At 43.6% G+C, this 14,863-nt stretch overlaps 1 protein-coding gene across 7 annotated transcripts in view; it reads right to left on the bottom strand.

Annotated features, from left to right (window-relative positions):
- The window catches only part of LOC129814159 (zinc finger MYND domain-containing protein 11-like), a 28,923-nt gene that overhangs the window by 3,659 nt on the left and 10,401 nt on the right, over window positions 1-14,863 (bottom strand). For 3 of the 7 annotated variants that reach the window (XM_055867004.1, XM_055867007.1, XM_055867006.1), the window contains exons 4-16: window positions 14,798-14,821; window positions 10,429-10,452; window positions 9,914-10,075; window positions 6,272-6,349; window positions 5,880-5,972; window positions 5,165-5,252; window positions 4,676-4,731; window positions 4,443-4,520; window positions 4,101-4,219; window positions 3,111-3,375; window positions 2,729-2,830; window positions 2,124-2,399; window positions 1,787-1,972 (exon numbers count right to left, since the gene is read on the bottom strand). In XM_055867004.1, the coding sequence (XP_055722979.1) occupies window positions 1,787-1,972; window positions 2,124-2,399; window positions 2,729-2,830; window positions 3,111-3,375; window positions 4,101-4,219; window positions 4,443-4,520; window positions 4,676-4,731; window positions 5,165-5,252; window positions 5,880-5,972; window positions 6,272-6,349; window positions 9,914-10,075; window positions 10,429-10,452; window positions 14,798-14,821 (1,551 nt within the window). The remainder of the gene's footprint in view (window positions 1-1,786; window positions 1,973-2,123; window positions 2,400-2,728; window positions 2,831-3,110; window positions 3,376-4,100; window positions 4,220-4,442; window positions 4,521-4,675; window positions 4,732-5,164; window positions 5,253-5,879; window positions 5,973-6,271; window positions 6,350-9,913; window positions 10,076-10,428; window positions 10,453-14,797; window positions 14,822-14,863) is intronic. The other 4 variants (XM_055867008.1, XM_055867009.1, XM_055867010.1 and 1 more) reach the window with 4 other exon arrangements.

Genomic DNA, 14,863 nt, shown 5'->3' with positions numbered 1-14,863 from the left:
TCCACTAGATCAACAGTCTTTAGAACCTTGTTTGATGCTTCTACTGTGAAGGAGGGGGGAGTGAGGGCTCTTTGAGTCAGGGCTCTGCCAGAGTGCCATGAGCTGACCACGCGCGTTCACGTGATAGTTAGACCTGCATTCCATCGCATTTCTACAGACAAAGGAATTTTCCGGTTGGAACATTATTGAAGATTTATGTTAAAAACATCCTAAAGATTGATTCTATACTTCGTTTGACATGTTTCTACGAACTGTAATATGACTGTGAACTTTCGCATGGACTTGACCGCACGTCGTGAGTTTGGATTGTAATGTAAACTGAGATTTTTGGATATAAATATGAACTTTATCGTACAAAACATACATGTATTGTGTAATATGAAGTCCTATGAGTGTCATCTGATGAAGATCATCAAAGGTTAGTGATTCATTTTCTCTCTTCTTTTTGTGACTCCTCTCTTTGGCTGGAAAAATGGCTGTGTTTTTCTGTAAATAGGTGCTGACCTAACATATTGATATGTTGTGCTTTTGTCATAAAGCCTTTTTGAAATCGGACACTGTGGTGGGATTAACAACAAGTTTATCTTTAAAATGGTGTAAAATACTTGTATGTTCTGGGGAATTTAAATTATGAGATTTGAATTTGTTTTGAATTTGGCGCCCTGCACTTTCACTGGCTGTTGTCATATCAATCCCGTTAATGGGATCCCAGCCATAAGTTAACTTCTTGTGGGCAGGGGGCAGCATTTTCACTTTCGGATAAATAGCATGCCAAAATTCAACTCCTTGCTACTCATCCCCAGAATATAAGATATGCATATTAGTAGTAGATTTGGATAGAAAACACTCTGAAGTTTCTAAAACTGTTTGAATCATGTTTGTGAGAATAACAGAATTTATGTAGCAGGCAAAACATTTAGAATTTTTATTTTTTTGATGTCACTCTTTTCAATGAGTTTTCTTAGAGACACCAGATTTCTAATGGACTTGCTTGCAGTTCCTACCGCTTCCACTGGATGTCACCAGTCCTTGGAAATCGGTTGAGGTTATTCCTTTGTGTAATGAAGAAGTAGAACTATCGTAAATGAGGGTCACATGAAGTACATTTTTTGAGAGAGGCACGTTACGGAAAAAATTGCGTCAGTTTTTTTTCTTTTTGTATTGAACACAGATCATCCAGTCTTCAAATTGATCGATTATTAACGTTTAAAAATACCTAACGTTGTATTACAAAAGTAGTTTGAAATGTTTTGGTAAAGTTTACATGTAACTTTTGATATATTTTGTAGTGAAGTGGCGAAAGTTGGAAGCTGTGTTTTTCTGGATGAAACAGTCCAAATAAATTGACATTTTGGATATTAATCGAACAAAAGGACCATTTGTTTATGGGACATATTGGAGTGCCAACAAAAGAATTTCGTCAAAGGTAAGGCATGATTTATATTTTATTTATGCGTTTTGTGTCGTGCTTGCAGTGTTGAAATATGCTTCTCTCTTTGTTTACTGTTGTGCTATCATCAGATAATAGCATCTTATGCTTTCGCCGAAAAGCCTTTTTGAAATCTGACATGTTGGCTGGATTCACAATGAGTGTAGCTTTAATTTGGTATCTTACATGTGTGATTTAATGAAAGTTTGATTTTTATATCATTTTATTTGAATATGGCACGCTGTATTTTCCCTGGCTATTGGCCGGTGGGACGATTGCGTCCCACCTGCCCCAGAGAGGTTAACAGACTGAGCTGTGTGTGGTAGAGAACGAGGGAAAGAGAAGGGTCTCACTCACCCACTGCTTCTTCTTGGTGGTGGAGATGAGCTGCTTGTGCTGGGCCACCATCTTCTTCACCTCCTCCACCAGCTCCTCCTTACACTTCTCCTTCACCGTCTTACACTTTCTCTCCATCTCAGCCTGGCCCCCCGACACTGCCTTGCTCACCGCCTGCCTCTTCTCGTCCTCCATCTCAGAACGCAGCTGGAGACACACACCACAGACAATGAGCCTCAACTTTGATACATGTGGTATACTCGTGTGTTTCCTTTTCTTTAAGAATAATTCAATAAAAGCTTTTCTCAGTGTCCTACTGTTCTATGTCCTACTCAGTCTCAATCCCTCAGTCCCTCACCTTCTCCAGGGCCTCTCGGACCATGCGCTCTGTCTCCCTCTTGTTGTCGGCCTTCATCATGTCCTTGACATCGTTGAAGATCTTGGTGTACTTCTCGTGGCACATGTTCTGGCAGGCTCCGTCAGAGGTGGTCTGGGTGCTGCGGTGTAGGCTGCGTGGCGAGGTGGCTGAGGCCTTCTTGGTCTGCGTGGAGACAGACAGCTTCTCTGGCTGGTGGGGCGTCGTCACGGGGATCTCCTGGCTGCTGCTCACAGCCTCCATCTCAGGCTCCGGGTCCTGGGGGAGAGAGGTCAGGGACGGGGTTAGAGATGGAGAGAGAAACAAGCAAACAAACATAGAAACAGACACACGCATAAATCTCCCTACACACACATCAAGGTCTTGATTCAATCCATATCACCGAAGTTCAGTGCTACAATGCGGAAACTGCACTCACGGTAAACGCTGGCAGCTCAAATCGGAAATGACCTTTAAATGTCAAGCGCGCTATATGTGATACAGATTAAATCAAGCCCTAAAACACTTCAAATGAAACACACACACACACATACCATGGTAACACACTGGCTGAGGTGACCGTACAACAGTAGTGTTGGGATACTTACAGTGGCTTCCTCTTTGGGCTCAGGAGCTTGAATGCGACGGCTTTTCTTTGCTTTAGGCTCCTGCCTGTCTGGCTGACGGTCTGCCTGTCTGTCTGCTTTCTGCTGGGGAGAAACATAACATATTGGATTACAGAAGCGCAGTATCAGAGATGTCTAGCATTTCTGTTACCACGGCAACTATTCGAGCTAGAGCCATGACACTACAGATGGTGTTTGTGTTGATCCTCACATTCTCAAATCATTGATATTCCTCCAAATGTATTATTACCTTAATATTAAATTAGCTACTAAAAACACACTAGAGCAGCTTTTAGTGAGCTTATTTTCAACATGCAAATAAAAAATACCTCTGTGTGTGTGAGTATAGTGCACACATACGTACATGTTTGACCTGTTCGTTGTTGTTGCTGGTGGAGGAGATTGAGTACTCTGCCTCCTCCGGCCTCTCTGTCAGCCTCTCCTCTCCGTCTCCTCTCCTCTCCTCCACCTTCTCCACCGTCTTGGTTTTCCAGAAGCGGCCCTCCCTCTGAAAGCATTGGGACAGCTCCAGCTCATCACAGGCCTTCTTCCAGCTCGCGCTGCGCTTCACCTGCAGCTGCTGCACCGACACCTTGATGTCCTGGATGTTGTCTGCAGGGATCCATGCTCTGGGGACAAGGAGGGGGAACAACAGTCAGAGCAGCCAGGGAATCTCTCAAAGCTCCATAGCCAGGGGAAATTATATTGTGTGGATAGCAAGATGCCTTGCTCCTTCCTGCCAAACGTTTCTTCTCCGCATTGAGTCTGGATCTGAGTACCTCCCGACCCTTCACCGAATGTGAACACATTCAGGGCAGTCTGATTTATCCAGAACCCAATGGGTTGGGCCAGAGCCAGAACACACGTGGGTAAAGCGGTGGTTTGGAAATGCGTCATTGACTTTGATACTCTGACTTTATTTGGTACAACGCCCCTCGTCACCACAAAACGACTTCAGTGACGACAGTATCAGACTGAAGTATGTAGCGAACGACAGAGCAGCGGAAGAATTCCGTTTGAGCCGTCAGCATTGAAATGAGTACAGACAAGACATTCTAGGGGATCGAAAGTTTAAAATTATCCACTATGATATATCCGCCGCTCTCCCTGTCAATACAGTTGGCCCTCAGATCCAGAGACTCTCATGTCCTAGTGATAAGGCTGTTGCATATGTAGCGGCACGATAACTATGCCATGTCTATCAGCACGAGTGTGATGGCTGACCTCTGTTGGGAGATGAGTTCTAGCACCTTAGTGTACTCCTTTTGATGAACGTTTTGGTTGAAAGTAGTGCCCTACATAGGGAATACAGTGCCACTTGGGACGCAGCCTCTGTATCAGTGTGATGGCTGACCTCTGGTGCTGGTGGCCAAAGAAGCGGACGTCCACCTGCTGGTCCTCTCTCTGCAGGACCTTGGCCGGCCAGTAGCCAAAGCCCTTCATCTTAGCCCACACAACCTCATGATTAGGAGTCTGCAACAACAAGCACAACTCCAGATCAGCACAGGGCAAACGACACCAGATAATACACACATACAATTCAATCAACTTTGTCCCCTTATGGCAATTCTATTTGGACTATAACACTTCAGACATAGCCCTAACATTACGGCCAATATTACATTGAGTTGATATCTTGATCATTTCAACAATCAACGCCCCAGGAGCATTGAAGGCAAGACAGTTTGATACTCACACAGGGGTAGCAGAACCAGTTGTCAGGCCGAGCGTTGGACAGGTAGAAGCAGTTCTTACACAGCATCAACTCGTTCAGCTGGAGAGAGAGCGAGAGAGGAAGAGATGTGGAGCGAATGAGGAAGAGACACAGAGAACAGCTGCCCTGCCACTCACAGCACAACCACCTAGAATACTACAATACAAATCTGTCACATTTAGTTCAGAAAAGAAAAGGGGGAAAAAACTGTTTACCTCATGGCATGTGTCACTGTAGAGCAACCGCGCTATTTCAGCCTGGTCACTATGAACTGCAACAAAAACAGGGTTCGTTAACATTGAAGTACATTGGAAAGATTTTGTTCCATTAAACATGCCACCACAAATGCATTTTAACTACATCGAGAGACATGATCCTCCTCATTTTTTGGTAGACAATCAATAACAGTTCAGACTTCGTGCTTCCTTCAAATTACATTTCTGCCACAACTATACGGTCTTATTTTCTAAGCTGCAATTAATAATAGTAGGAAGGAAATCTGACAGCAAAACATGCTCTTCACAGATGTTTCCCACATGGGACCTTATTCACTATATAGTGCACGACTGTAGACCAGAGCTCTATGGTCCTTAGTCAAACGTAGTGCAGTATAAAGGGAACAGGATGCCATTTAGGACGCAACCCATAATAACAGCATGGTTGTGAACGACCCCCCCCCCCCCCCCCCACACACACACACACACCTCCAAACAAGATGGCGGTGTTGTGCACGATCAGCTGGGCATCTGCCTTGAACTCGTCGAAGCTCTTGTATTTCCCCTCGGTGAGGTTCTGCAACACATAGACAGCGATACAGAGAGAACACAAAGAGGACTATTCATTCACACTGGGTAGGGCAGCAGAGAGGGGGCTGTGTGGTGCAGTTGCAGTACCATAAGAGACCAGCGGAGGGCAGTGCACCACAGACCCAGAGACCGAGACCCAAGCCAGGGAGGCGCTGTGCTGTTTTCCAGCCTATCCAGAGGCCTGGGTCGTATTCACTAGGCACCAAACAGAAGAAAACCGACTGGAACAGGGAGGGACTAAGCTGAACGTTTTGCTACAGTGTGCACTAATGAATACTACCCTGCGACAGTGGCAGGGAGCGCTGTGCTGTTTCCCAGCCAATTTGGCAGGCAGGGCTTGGCTGGCGGGAACTACCAGTGATCACGGTGCAGAGGAGACCTCACTGACCCCCTCGCTGTGACGAGAGGCAATCTGAAAGCCTCAGCTACACAATCACAGCTTTATACTGGGGCTACATCTGACGTGCCCTTACACAGACCCTCACCAAACAACATGGACTAAGTCCCAAATAGCACCCTATTCCCTATACATAGGAAATAGGATGCAATTTGGGACAGGAAAAAAAGTAAAAATGTGAAATCCTGTGTTCAGCGGTGTATTGCGGGTAGTTACCTCCTGAATGTTGGTGACGTCCAGCGTGGTGTGGATGAGCCTTCTGTACATCGGGTGTTGAGTGTCTTTGCCTTTCTTGTTCAGGTCCACGGCCTACAGTGCCAGGAGAGAAATAATACGATTTATGGGCGAAAAGGAGGAGGGGTGCTGGGATTAACCCAAGCCATTGTGGTGGGACATTTTACTGGCCTTGATTTAAAGTGGAATAAAACATGGCAGAGCTCTGATTCAATACAGTGTTTACGTTCCAAATGGCACCCCCAGAGCCCTATAGGAGGGCTGGTCAAAAGTAGTGCACTATAAAGGGAATAGGGCGCCATTTGGGATGCAATCAGTGCCACAGCCTGGTCCTGCATCCCTACCCTGAACATAAAACTAACTGCAACACTCACCCTCTCTTTCATGCGCTGAATGATAAAACGCAGGTATCTGCACATCTCCTGCTTGTTCAGGTTCTTCTTTTTACTACCCTAGAGAGAGAGAGAAAGAGAGAGAGGATGACTCTGTAACCCATCCAACTCTCTATTCAAACCACGTGTAGCTACCAGTAAATTGGAACTGATGAGAGCTAACTGAGTATATAATATGTTTTATTGTCACATACACCGGATAGGTGCAGTGAAATGTGTTGTTTTACAGGGTCAGCCATAGTAGAACGGCACCACTGGAGCAAACTAGGGTTAAGTGCTTTGCTCAAGGGCACAGACAGATTTTTCCCCTTGTCGGCTCAAGTATTTAAACCAGGGTTGCACATTTGATGGAAACTTTCCGTGGGAATTAACAGGAATATATGGGAATTAATATTAATAACTTTTAAATGTAGATGTTTTTTTGCATTGGATATATTTACCATAGCATATGGAGACAAACATAAACCTTTTACCTTATAAGTGGACATAATTGCAAATTATTAAATCCTTCCAATATATTTTTTTTATTTTTTTTATTTAGTTATGAATTTAACTTGAATTAAATGAGTTGACTCTTCACATGGGATGATTTCACCAAAAAACAAAAAGGGAATATTGAATGATCCCCAATGATCCATCGCATCTCCCAAAAACGTTTTCAACATACATCTGTAAAATGATAGTCGAGAAACTAAAGCTTTAGTTGTCTTCCTCTCAGGCTTCCATGTCTTCTGCCTGGACCGCCTCAATGTCCACCTCTTGAACATCAGACTCTGTCCTCATCTTCACTGTCACTTTCCAACCATGTTGAGGATGCCTCGTTGTCAGGCTCAAAAAGCCTCAAATTTGCCCGGATGGCCACCAATTCTTCAACCCTTGTATTGGTCAGCCTGTTGCGTGCTTTGGTGTGTGTGTTCCCAAACAAGGACCAGTTGTGCTCTGACGCGGCTGATGTTGGTGGGATTTGGAGGACGATGGAGGCAACAGGGGAAAGAGCCTCAGATCCACAAAGTCCCTTCCACCAGGTGGCTGATGAGAGATGTTGGCACGACTGCCATATTGCATCTCCACCCCCAAAGCCCTTGCTTGGAAGTGTACAGACGCCCAAGAAACTTGCCCTCATCCAGGCCAAGGTGGTGAGACACGGTTGTGATGACACCATAGGCCAGGGGTGTCAAACTCATTCCACGGAGGGCCTAGTGTCTGCAGGTTTTTGGTTTTTCCTTTCAATAAAGCCATAGACAACCAGGTGTGGGGAGTTCCTAACTAATTAGTGATGTTAATTCATCAATCAAGTATAAGGGAGGAGCGAAAACCCGCAGACACTCGGCCCCCCGTGGAATGAGTTTGACACCTGTGCCATAGGCCTTGTTAATCTCTGGACAGACAGGATGCTCTTGCCAGCATACTCTGGGTCTAAAAAGTACGCTGCGGCGTGTATGGGCTTCAGGCAGAAGTCTTCACATATTTTGATGTATTTCAGAAGTGGGCAGAGCAGTACGGATTGCTTCTCTTACGTCTGCAAGCAGAGTCTGAACATCAGGCAGGATGGCATTATCTCCCTTAATGGCTACTGCTATAGGTTTCAGGAGTGTCAGGCTGCTTAACACTCTCTTCCAAAATACATCATCCAGGAGGATCCTCTTGATGGGGCTGTCCATATCGGCAGACTGTGATATGGCCATTTCTTGGAGAGACTCCTTCCCCTCCAGGAGAAAGTCAAACATGATGACAACACCACCCCAATGGGTGTTGCTGGACAGCTTCAATGTGGTGCTCTTATTCTTCTCACTTTGCTTGGTGAGGTAGATTGCTGCTATAACTTGATGACCCTTCGCATACCTAACCATTTCCTTGGCTCTCTTGTAGAGTGTATCCATTGTTTTCAGTGCCATGATGTCCTTGAGGAGCAGATTCAATGCATGAGCAGCACAGCCAATGGGTGTGATGTGAGGGTAGGACTCCTCCTCTTTAGACCAAGCAGCCTTCATGTTCGCAGCATTGTCTTGTCACCAGTGCAAATACCTTCTGTGGTCCAAGGTCAATGACTGCTTTCAGCTCATCTGCATTGTAGAGACCGGTGTGTCTTGGGTCTGTGCTCTTGTAGAATACTGGTTGAGGGGTGGAGATGATGTAGTTAATTATTCCTTGCCCACGAACATTCGACCACCCATCAGAGATGATTGCCATACAGTCTGCTTTCTCTATGATTTGCTTGATCTTCACTTGAACTCTGCATCCAGCAAATGAGTAGATAAAGCATGTCTGGTTGGAGGGGTGTATGCTGGGCGAAGAACATTCAGAAATCTCTTCCAATACACATTGCTAGTGAGCATCAGAGGTGAACCAGCTGCATACACAGCTCGAGCAAAACATTCATCAGCATTTCTCTGACTACGTTCCTCCATTGAGTCAAAAAAAAACTTCTGATTCCAGGAGGACCATGAGCTGTTGCTATCGATAAGGTGTCTGGTTCATCATTTTAACCTCAAATAGAAGTAGAGAGACTTTTGTCAGAGGTTGGTTGTTGTGAGCGCTGAGGGAATTTTATGCACTTGGCCAGATGATTCTGCATCTTTGTTGCATTCTTCACATATGATTTGGCACAGTATTTGCAAATGTACACAGCTTTTCCTTCTACATTAGCTGCAGTGAAATGTCTCCACACATCAGATAGATCAGATAGTGCCCGTGGCATTTTCCTGTAAAGATTAGAAATAAATGAGTAAAAAAAACAATACAATTCCATGTACAGATAAATAGTTAAGCAGTTGGATTAAACAACTCTATTGTAAGATAAATGTTTTAAAATGAAACATGTATGGAAACAGGAAAATTAACACTCCTCCGTTAGCAGGCTCAAGCAAGCTAAAACCCACATGGTAGCAACCCTGATGAAGACAGCTTGCCTGTCGAAACGTTGGTAAATTAAATATTTTTGCATCTGAGCTCCGAGTGTGCGGCTCTCCTTTATTTTCAAGTTTTCTACTCCGCTAGCCAGCACCTCGCCTAAATAGGTGTGCGTTTCTTTTTCTTCTAGATAGCTTTTGCTATCTAGCAGAAATTGTTAACAAGTTATACATTATTTAAACACACTTTGCTGTAGGCTACTATTTACTAGTTAACAAAAAAGCATGCATGTCATATAAAATGCATTCACCCCACCCAGTATTTTAATCAAAACTTACCAGAAAGCATGTAGTCCTTGGCTCAGACAGTGAGGTAGTGTGGGCTCAATAGCATCTCATCAGTGTGCAAGATCTTGAGAATCAGCTGTACATGTGACGGAAGAGTGCACTGCACATGTGACAGAAGAGTGCACTTTGCATGCAGACGGTTGCAATTCCATTGAATTGGGGATAGTTTAACCAAAATATGCCACAAGACCTAGAATTGCCTTATTTGTATCCCACAAAAAAAGGTTCACTGTTATAAGCTAACTTTATTGGTGAATTTAGGTAAAATTCCCCAAATTCCAGGGCTTAACTATCCATGGAAAATTTCCGGGAAAATTTGACCGCTAAGTCTCCGACCCTTTGTAACCCTAATTCGAACCAGCAGCCTTTAGGTTACTGGCCCAACGCTCTAACCGCTAGGCTACCTGCCGCCTATAGGAGTACCTACCCTGCACACCACACACTGCCAGTGGGATCCACTGTCCCGGGGCTTGTACTCATCAGACAGGCATTTTAGGTGATAGACACGGAAGCAGTTGTCACACACAAGCACGTCTCCGGGCAGGTGGCACTCGAAGCAGTACCAGTCGTGGCTCTCCGCCTCCCATTCCTGAAACAGACGAAGCACAGTGGTCGGTGCCCCCCCTCCGCACCGACCTGACGGCTAGACTACACTCCCAGCCAGGGGGCCACTCCTGGCCCCACTACACCAGCCGCTCCACAACACACCTCTGCTGGGGCTTGACAAAGGCACATCACTGGAACTTTTCAGTTCTAATATCTACAAATAATGCATGTTATATATCCATGTCTCCTTTGAAAAGAGGTCTTCTGACCTCAATGGGACTTCCTGAATAAATACAAGTTAAATAAAACATATGGAATCACACGTTTTTACAGGTAGCCTATACAAACATCACAACAGTTATTGAATGTTTATTTAGTTAGTGAATTCTGACTGACCTCCTCTGGCGGCTCCTTCTCCGTCTGCAATTAAACACCCCCATCATTGATTAATTAACTAACAAATAAACTGTGTGTGTGTGCACAGTGGATTGTGTACCATAACACCTGTGCAAGCCAATGATTCAAAGCGCAATCTTTGGATAAACCTCATTGAAAGGAAGGCCTAAGACTAATGTGTGACCATCGCTGAAACATTGGCTTACTGGAAGGTAGTCATTCTGAGGCTAGAGAAAGTGTATGTCCCAAATGGCACCCTATTCCCTATATAATACCCTGGTCAAAAGTAGTGCACTATGAAGGGCATAGGCTGCCATTTGGGATGCAACCAAAGTTAATATAAAATCCAGATGTGGTTGTGCATGCATGAAAGGCTGATGGAAGCTAGGGAAGGGTGGGGCAAATTCCTGCCAACCTGAACCTGCTGCTCAAACCTTTAGGTTAAATCATAATGATCTACTATAGTGTTTCAGGTTTCACTAAGGGGCACAGAGCTAGAAACTACCTGCCTGCCTGGGATTCAAACCAACAACCATGTTAGACACTCCACACAGTCTGGAGTGGAAGTCAACAAGGACTGTGTTATATTGCAACCTATCAAAAACTAGTCTACACCTCCCTACAAAACCATTTCTTTCAGATTAAGGAAGCCAGAAAACCCTTTCTTTCATATTAAGGAAGCCACAGGACAAGCTAACCTACTACACCCCATCAGTGCAGAATCCAATGCCATCTAGGCTCTGCTCAGTTGCACATGTTCTGTTTAAACCTCGTGAGCTGGAGAGCACTCCATCACAGGTGAGCAGAGAGGAGGAGCCCGAACTAACACACAGCCATAAAAAGTCAAAAAGGATAAAGGAAAGAGGACAGACCGACAGTTGGTAAACAGTGCCACTGCCAGCCTAGTGGGCTATGAGAGCCCCTCCATCTCTTCCTGTCCCGGGCCTAGTTTCCCAAAAGCATCTTCAAAGGCTAAGTTCATTATTAGAACCTTCGTAGGAGCATCGTTAAATCTCAGATCTGTTTCCCAAAACCATTATTATTACCGGTGCACTTCAAAACGCTCGTAATCTAACGCCTAACCAATCCTAGAATATTTTGCCCTCACTTTATACCAAGAAGATCCCCGTGGTTCTCTGTTTCTCAGTGAACTTCAGAATAAAGTTCACAACAAAGTTGCCAATGTCTTTGCAATTGATACAAACAAGCGGCGTATAAAAATACGCTTCAAATGAAAACCGAGATTACTGCGTTAAAATATAAACAGTAAGCAATAGGCCTATTTCAATCATATTGAAATACATTTCATGTTCAATCATTTGAGTTCTATTTTGCTACTTGTAGGCTACTGTCTAATTTGTCTCAATATATTTCATGATGTGTAGCCTAAAATGTGTGCAATGAGTGATTTAGTGCATTTTTATTTGGTAAGCATTAGAATAAGCTGCCTCAATATTTGCAGCCGTTGGTGGTAATAGCCCATCTCTAAGAGCTGATCAGTCATCAGTATTGTGAAAAAAGTATAATGTAAAGCAAAGATTTTAATGGAGAAAGCTGATCCGAAAGCAGCGCTCGCTTTCTTTCGATCCTATTGCTATCGACACATTCTCCAAAGACGCACTCAGTGACCGTTCTCTCTGCGTGGGTTTGGGAAACGCACGTTACATCTTCGGCCATTGTAGAAAAGATGCATCGTTAAAATACTCATAAGCCTAAGTAAAATTGCTATCGGGAAACTGGGCCCAGGGCTATTTTAGACATTTCTTTCTAGGCGAGACATAGTCTGATGGTAGTGTTCAGCTCTGTTTCAACAGATCTCCCTCTTTGCGCCTGGCCCAGTCATACTGTACAGTCAAGTGTAAAAAGGTACTTCACTGTCCACTCTGTGTCCCTGCCCTATTGTACTCTGAATGAAACGGTTGTTGTGACTTCAAACAAGGGTGAGGCCTCTGGGGAAGAACTGTCTGTGTCCGATGAAGCTTTCTACCTCACCTGGAGTGTTAAATATCACCATCACAATGGCATGATTTTCCAGTGTGGTGATGGTTATTTCAGAGATCAAGGTAAGGACATCCTCATGTAAGAAAAAAACAAAGTCTGTTGACCATCTACTATAATATAAGGGAGAGGTAACATACAGTACAAGTCAAAATTTTGGACATACCTACTCAAGGATTTTTCTTTATTACTATTTTCTACATTGTAGAATAATAGTGAAGACATCAAAACTATGAAATAACACATATGGAATCCTGTAGTAACCAAAAAAGTGTTAAACAAATCTAAATATATTTTATATTCTTCAAAGTAGCCACCCTTTGCCTTGATGAAAGCTTTGCATTCTCTCAACCAGCTTCATGAGGTAGTCACCTGGAATGCATTTCAGTTAACAGGTGTGTCTTGAAGTTAATTTGTGGAATTTCTTAAATGCGTTTGTGCCAATCAGTTGTGCTGTGACAAGGTAGGGGTGGTATACAGAAGATAGCCCTATTTGGTAAAAGACCAAGTCCATATTATGGCAAAAACAGGTCACATAAGCAAAGAGAAACGACAGTCCATCATTACTGTAAGACATGAAGGTCAGTAAATCTGGAACATTTCAAGAACTTTCAGTTTCTTCAAGTGCAGTCGCAAAAACCATCAGGTGCTATGATGAAACTGGCTCTCATGAGGACCGCCACAGGAAAAGAAGACCCAGAGTTACCTCTGCTGCAGAGGATATGTTCATTAGAGTTACCAGCCTCATAAATTGCAGCCCAAATAAATGCTTTACAGAGTTCAAGTAACAAACACATCTCAACATCAACTGTTCAGAGGAGACTGTGTGAATCAGGCCTTCGTGGTCAAATTGCTGCAAAGAAACCCCTACTAAAGGACACCAATAATAAGAAGAGACTTGCTTGTGCCAAGAAACACAAGCAATGGACATTAGTCCAAATTTGAGATTTTTGGTTCCAACCGCCATGTCTTTGTGAGACACAGTAAGTGAACAGATGATCTCTGCATGTGTGGTTCCCACCGTGAAGCATGGAGGAGGAGGTGTGATGGTGCTTTGTCACTGTCGTTGATTTATTTAGAATTCAAGGCACACTTAACCACCATGGCTACCACAGCATTCTGCAGCAATACGCCATCCCATCTGGTTTGCGCTTAGTGGGACTATCATTTGTTTTTCAACAGGACAATGACCCAACATACCTCCAGGCTGTGTAAGGGCTATTTGACCAAGAAGGAGAGTGATGGAGTGCTGCATCAGATAACCTGGCCTCCACAATCACCCGACCTAAACCCAATTGAGATGGGTTGGGATGAGTTGGACCGCAGGGTGAAGGAAAAGCAGCCAACAAGTGCTCAATATGTGGGAACTCTGTTGGAAAAACATTCCAGGTGAAGCTGGTTGAGAGAATGCCAAGAGTGTGAAATGCTGTCATCAAGGCAAAGGGTGGCTACCTTGAAGTATGTTAAATATATTTTGATTTGTTTAACACTTTTTTGGTTACTAAATGATTCCATATGTGTTATGTGGGTGCCATTTGGGACGCAGACATAGTATAGACAACTAGATGACGTCACACACCACCACACCCCCCTGTTCATCAAACCAACGCATGCCGGAAACACAGAGATCATAACAGTAACACACAGAGGAATGTAGCTACACATCCCTCTCTGAGGAGTTACTACTACTACTGAAAAACTACATCTACTACTCACGTACTCATCATATATGCTTGCTACAAACCTGCGACTATGTTGGCATTGCTTGTTATGTCACTCAAAAGACATTACTTTGAAATGTACTACTATGATTCCGAAACTATTTTTCAGAGATGTATTTATCTGGAGATTTATTTGAAGTACTGTATGTGTCAAATAAGCCATGGAGAATATACAGCTGTCACTTTATTTAACCCTGGCAATGAATTCAATTTTTTTCATGTAGCTATATTTAAAGCAACGTTACATGTGTAGATAAGTAGCGAGCAAATATTTAAAAGGAAGTCACTTTGATCCATTCCACAAGAAATTGGGCCACCGAGAGACAGCGCTACAATGGGCTTTCTGGAAGATTTTCACATTGAATATCAGCATCTTCTATTGTGTTAAAACTACTGAGTGTGACATAAAATGGTCTAACCATTACAAATGAAAAGAGGAATCGTATTTTTAAAACAGTTAAAATAATTAGTCTATTGTTTTCATATTCTATTATAGAGTATGCTGCTCTGTAAAAAGATTCCATAAAATCCAAGATTGCGCTGCAAGTGGCCGAAGTGATTTGTTCGCGAGATGATGTTAGTAAAATAAATTATAGAGATAAAAGCAGAACAAATCAAACCAAAATAAAAAAACAACGATGCACCCTTACCTTGCTTCCGTCGGCATTGGGCTCCTGTGTGATTGCAAGTGACCCAGAAAGCAATGTTTAAAGTCC

The sequence above is a fragment of the Salvelinus fontinalis genome, chromosome 17 (genome assembly GCF_029448725.1).
Source record: "Salvelinus fontinalis isolate EN_2023a chromosome 17, ASM2944872v1, whole genome shotgun sequence".
NCBI classification, from domain to species: domain Eukaryota; kingdom Metazoa; phylum Chordata; class Actinopteri; order Salmoniformes; family Salmonidae; genus Salvelinus; species Salvelinus fontinalis.
Note: the sequence above shows the minus strand (reverse complement) of the source record. Positions and strands in the feature narration are given on the sequence as shown.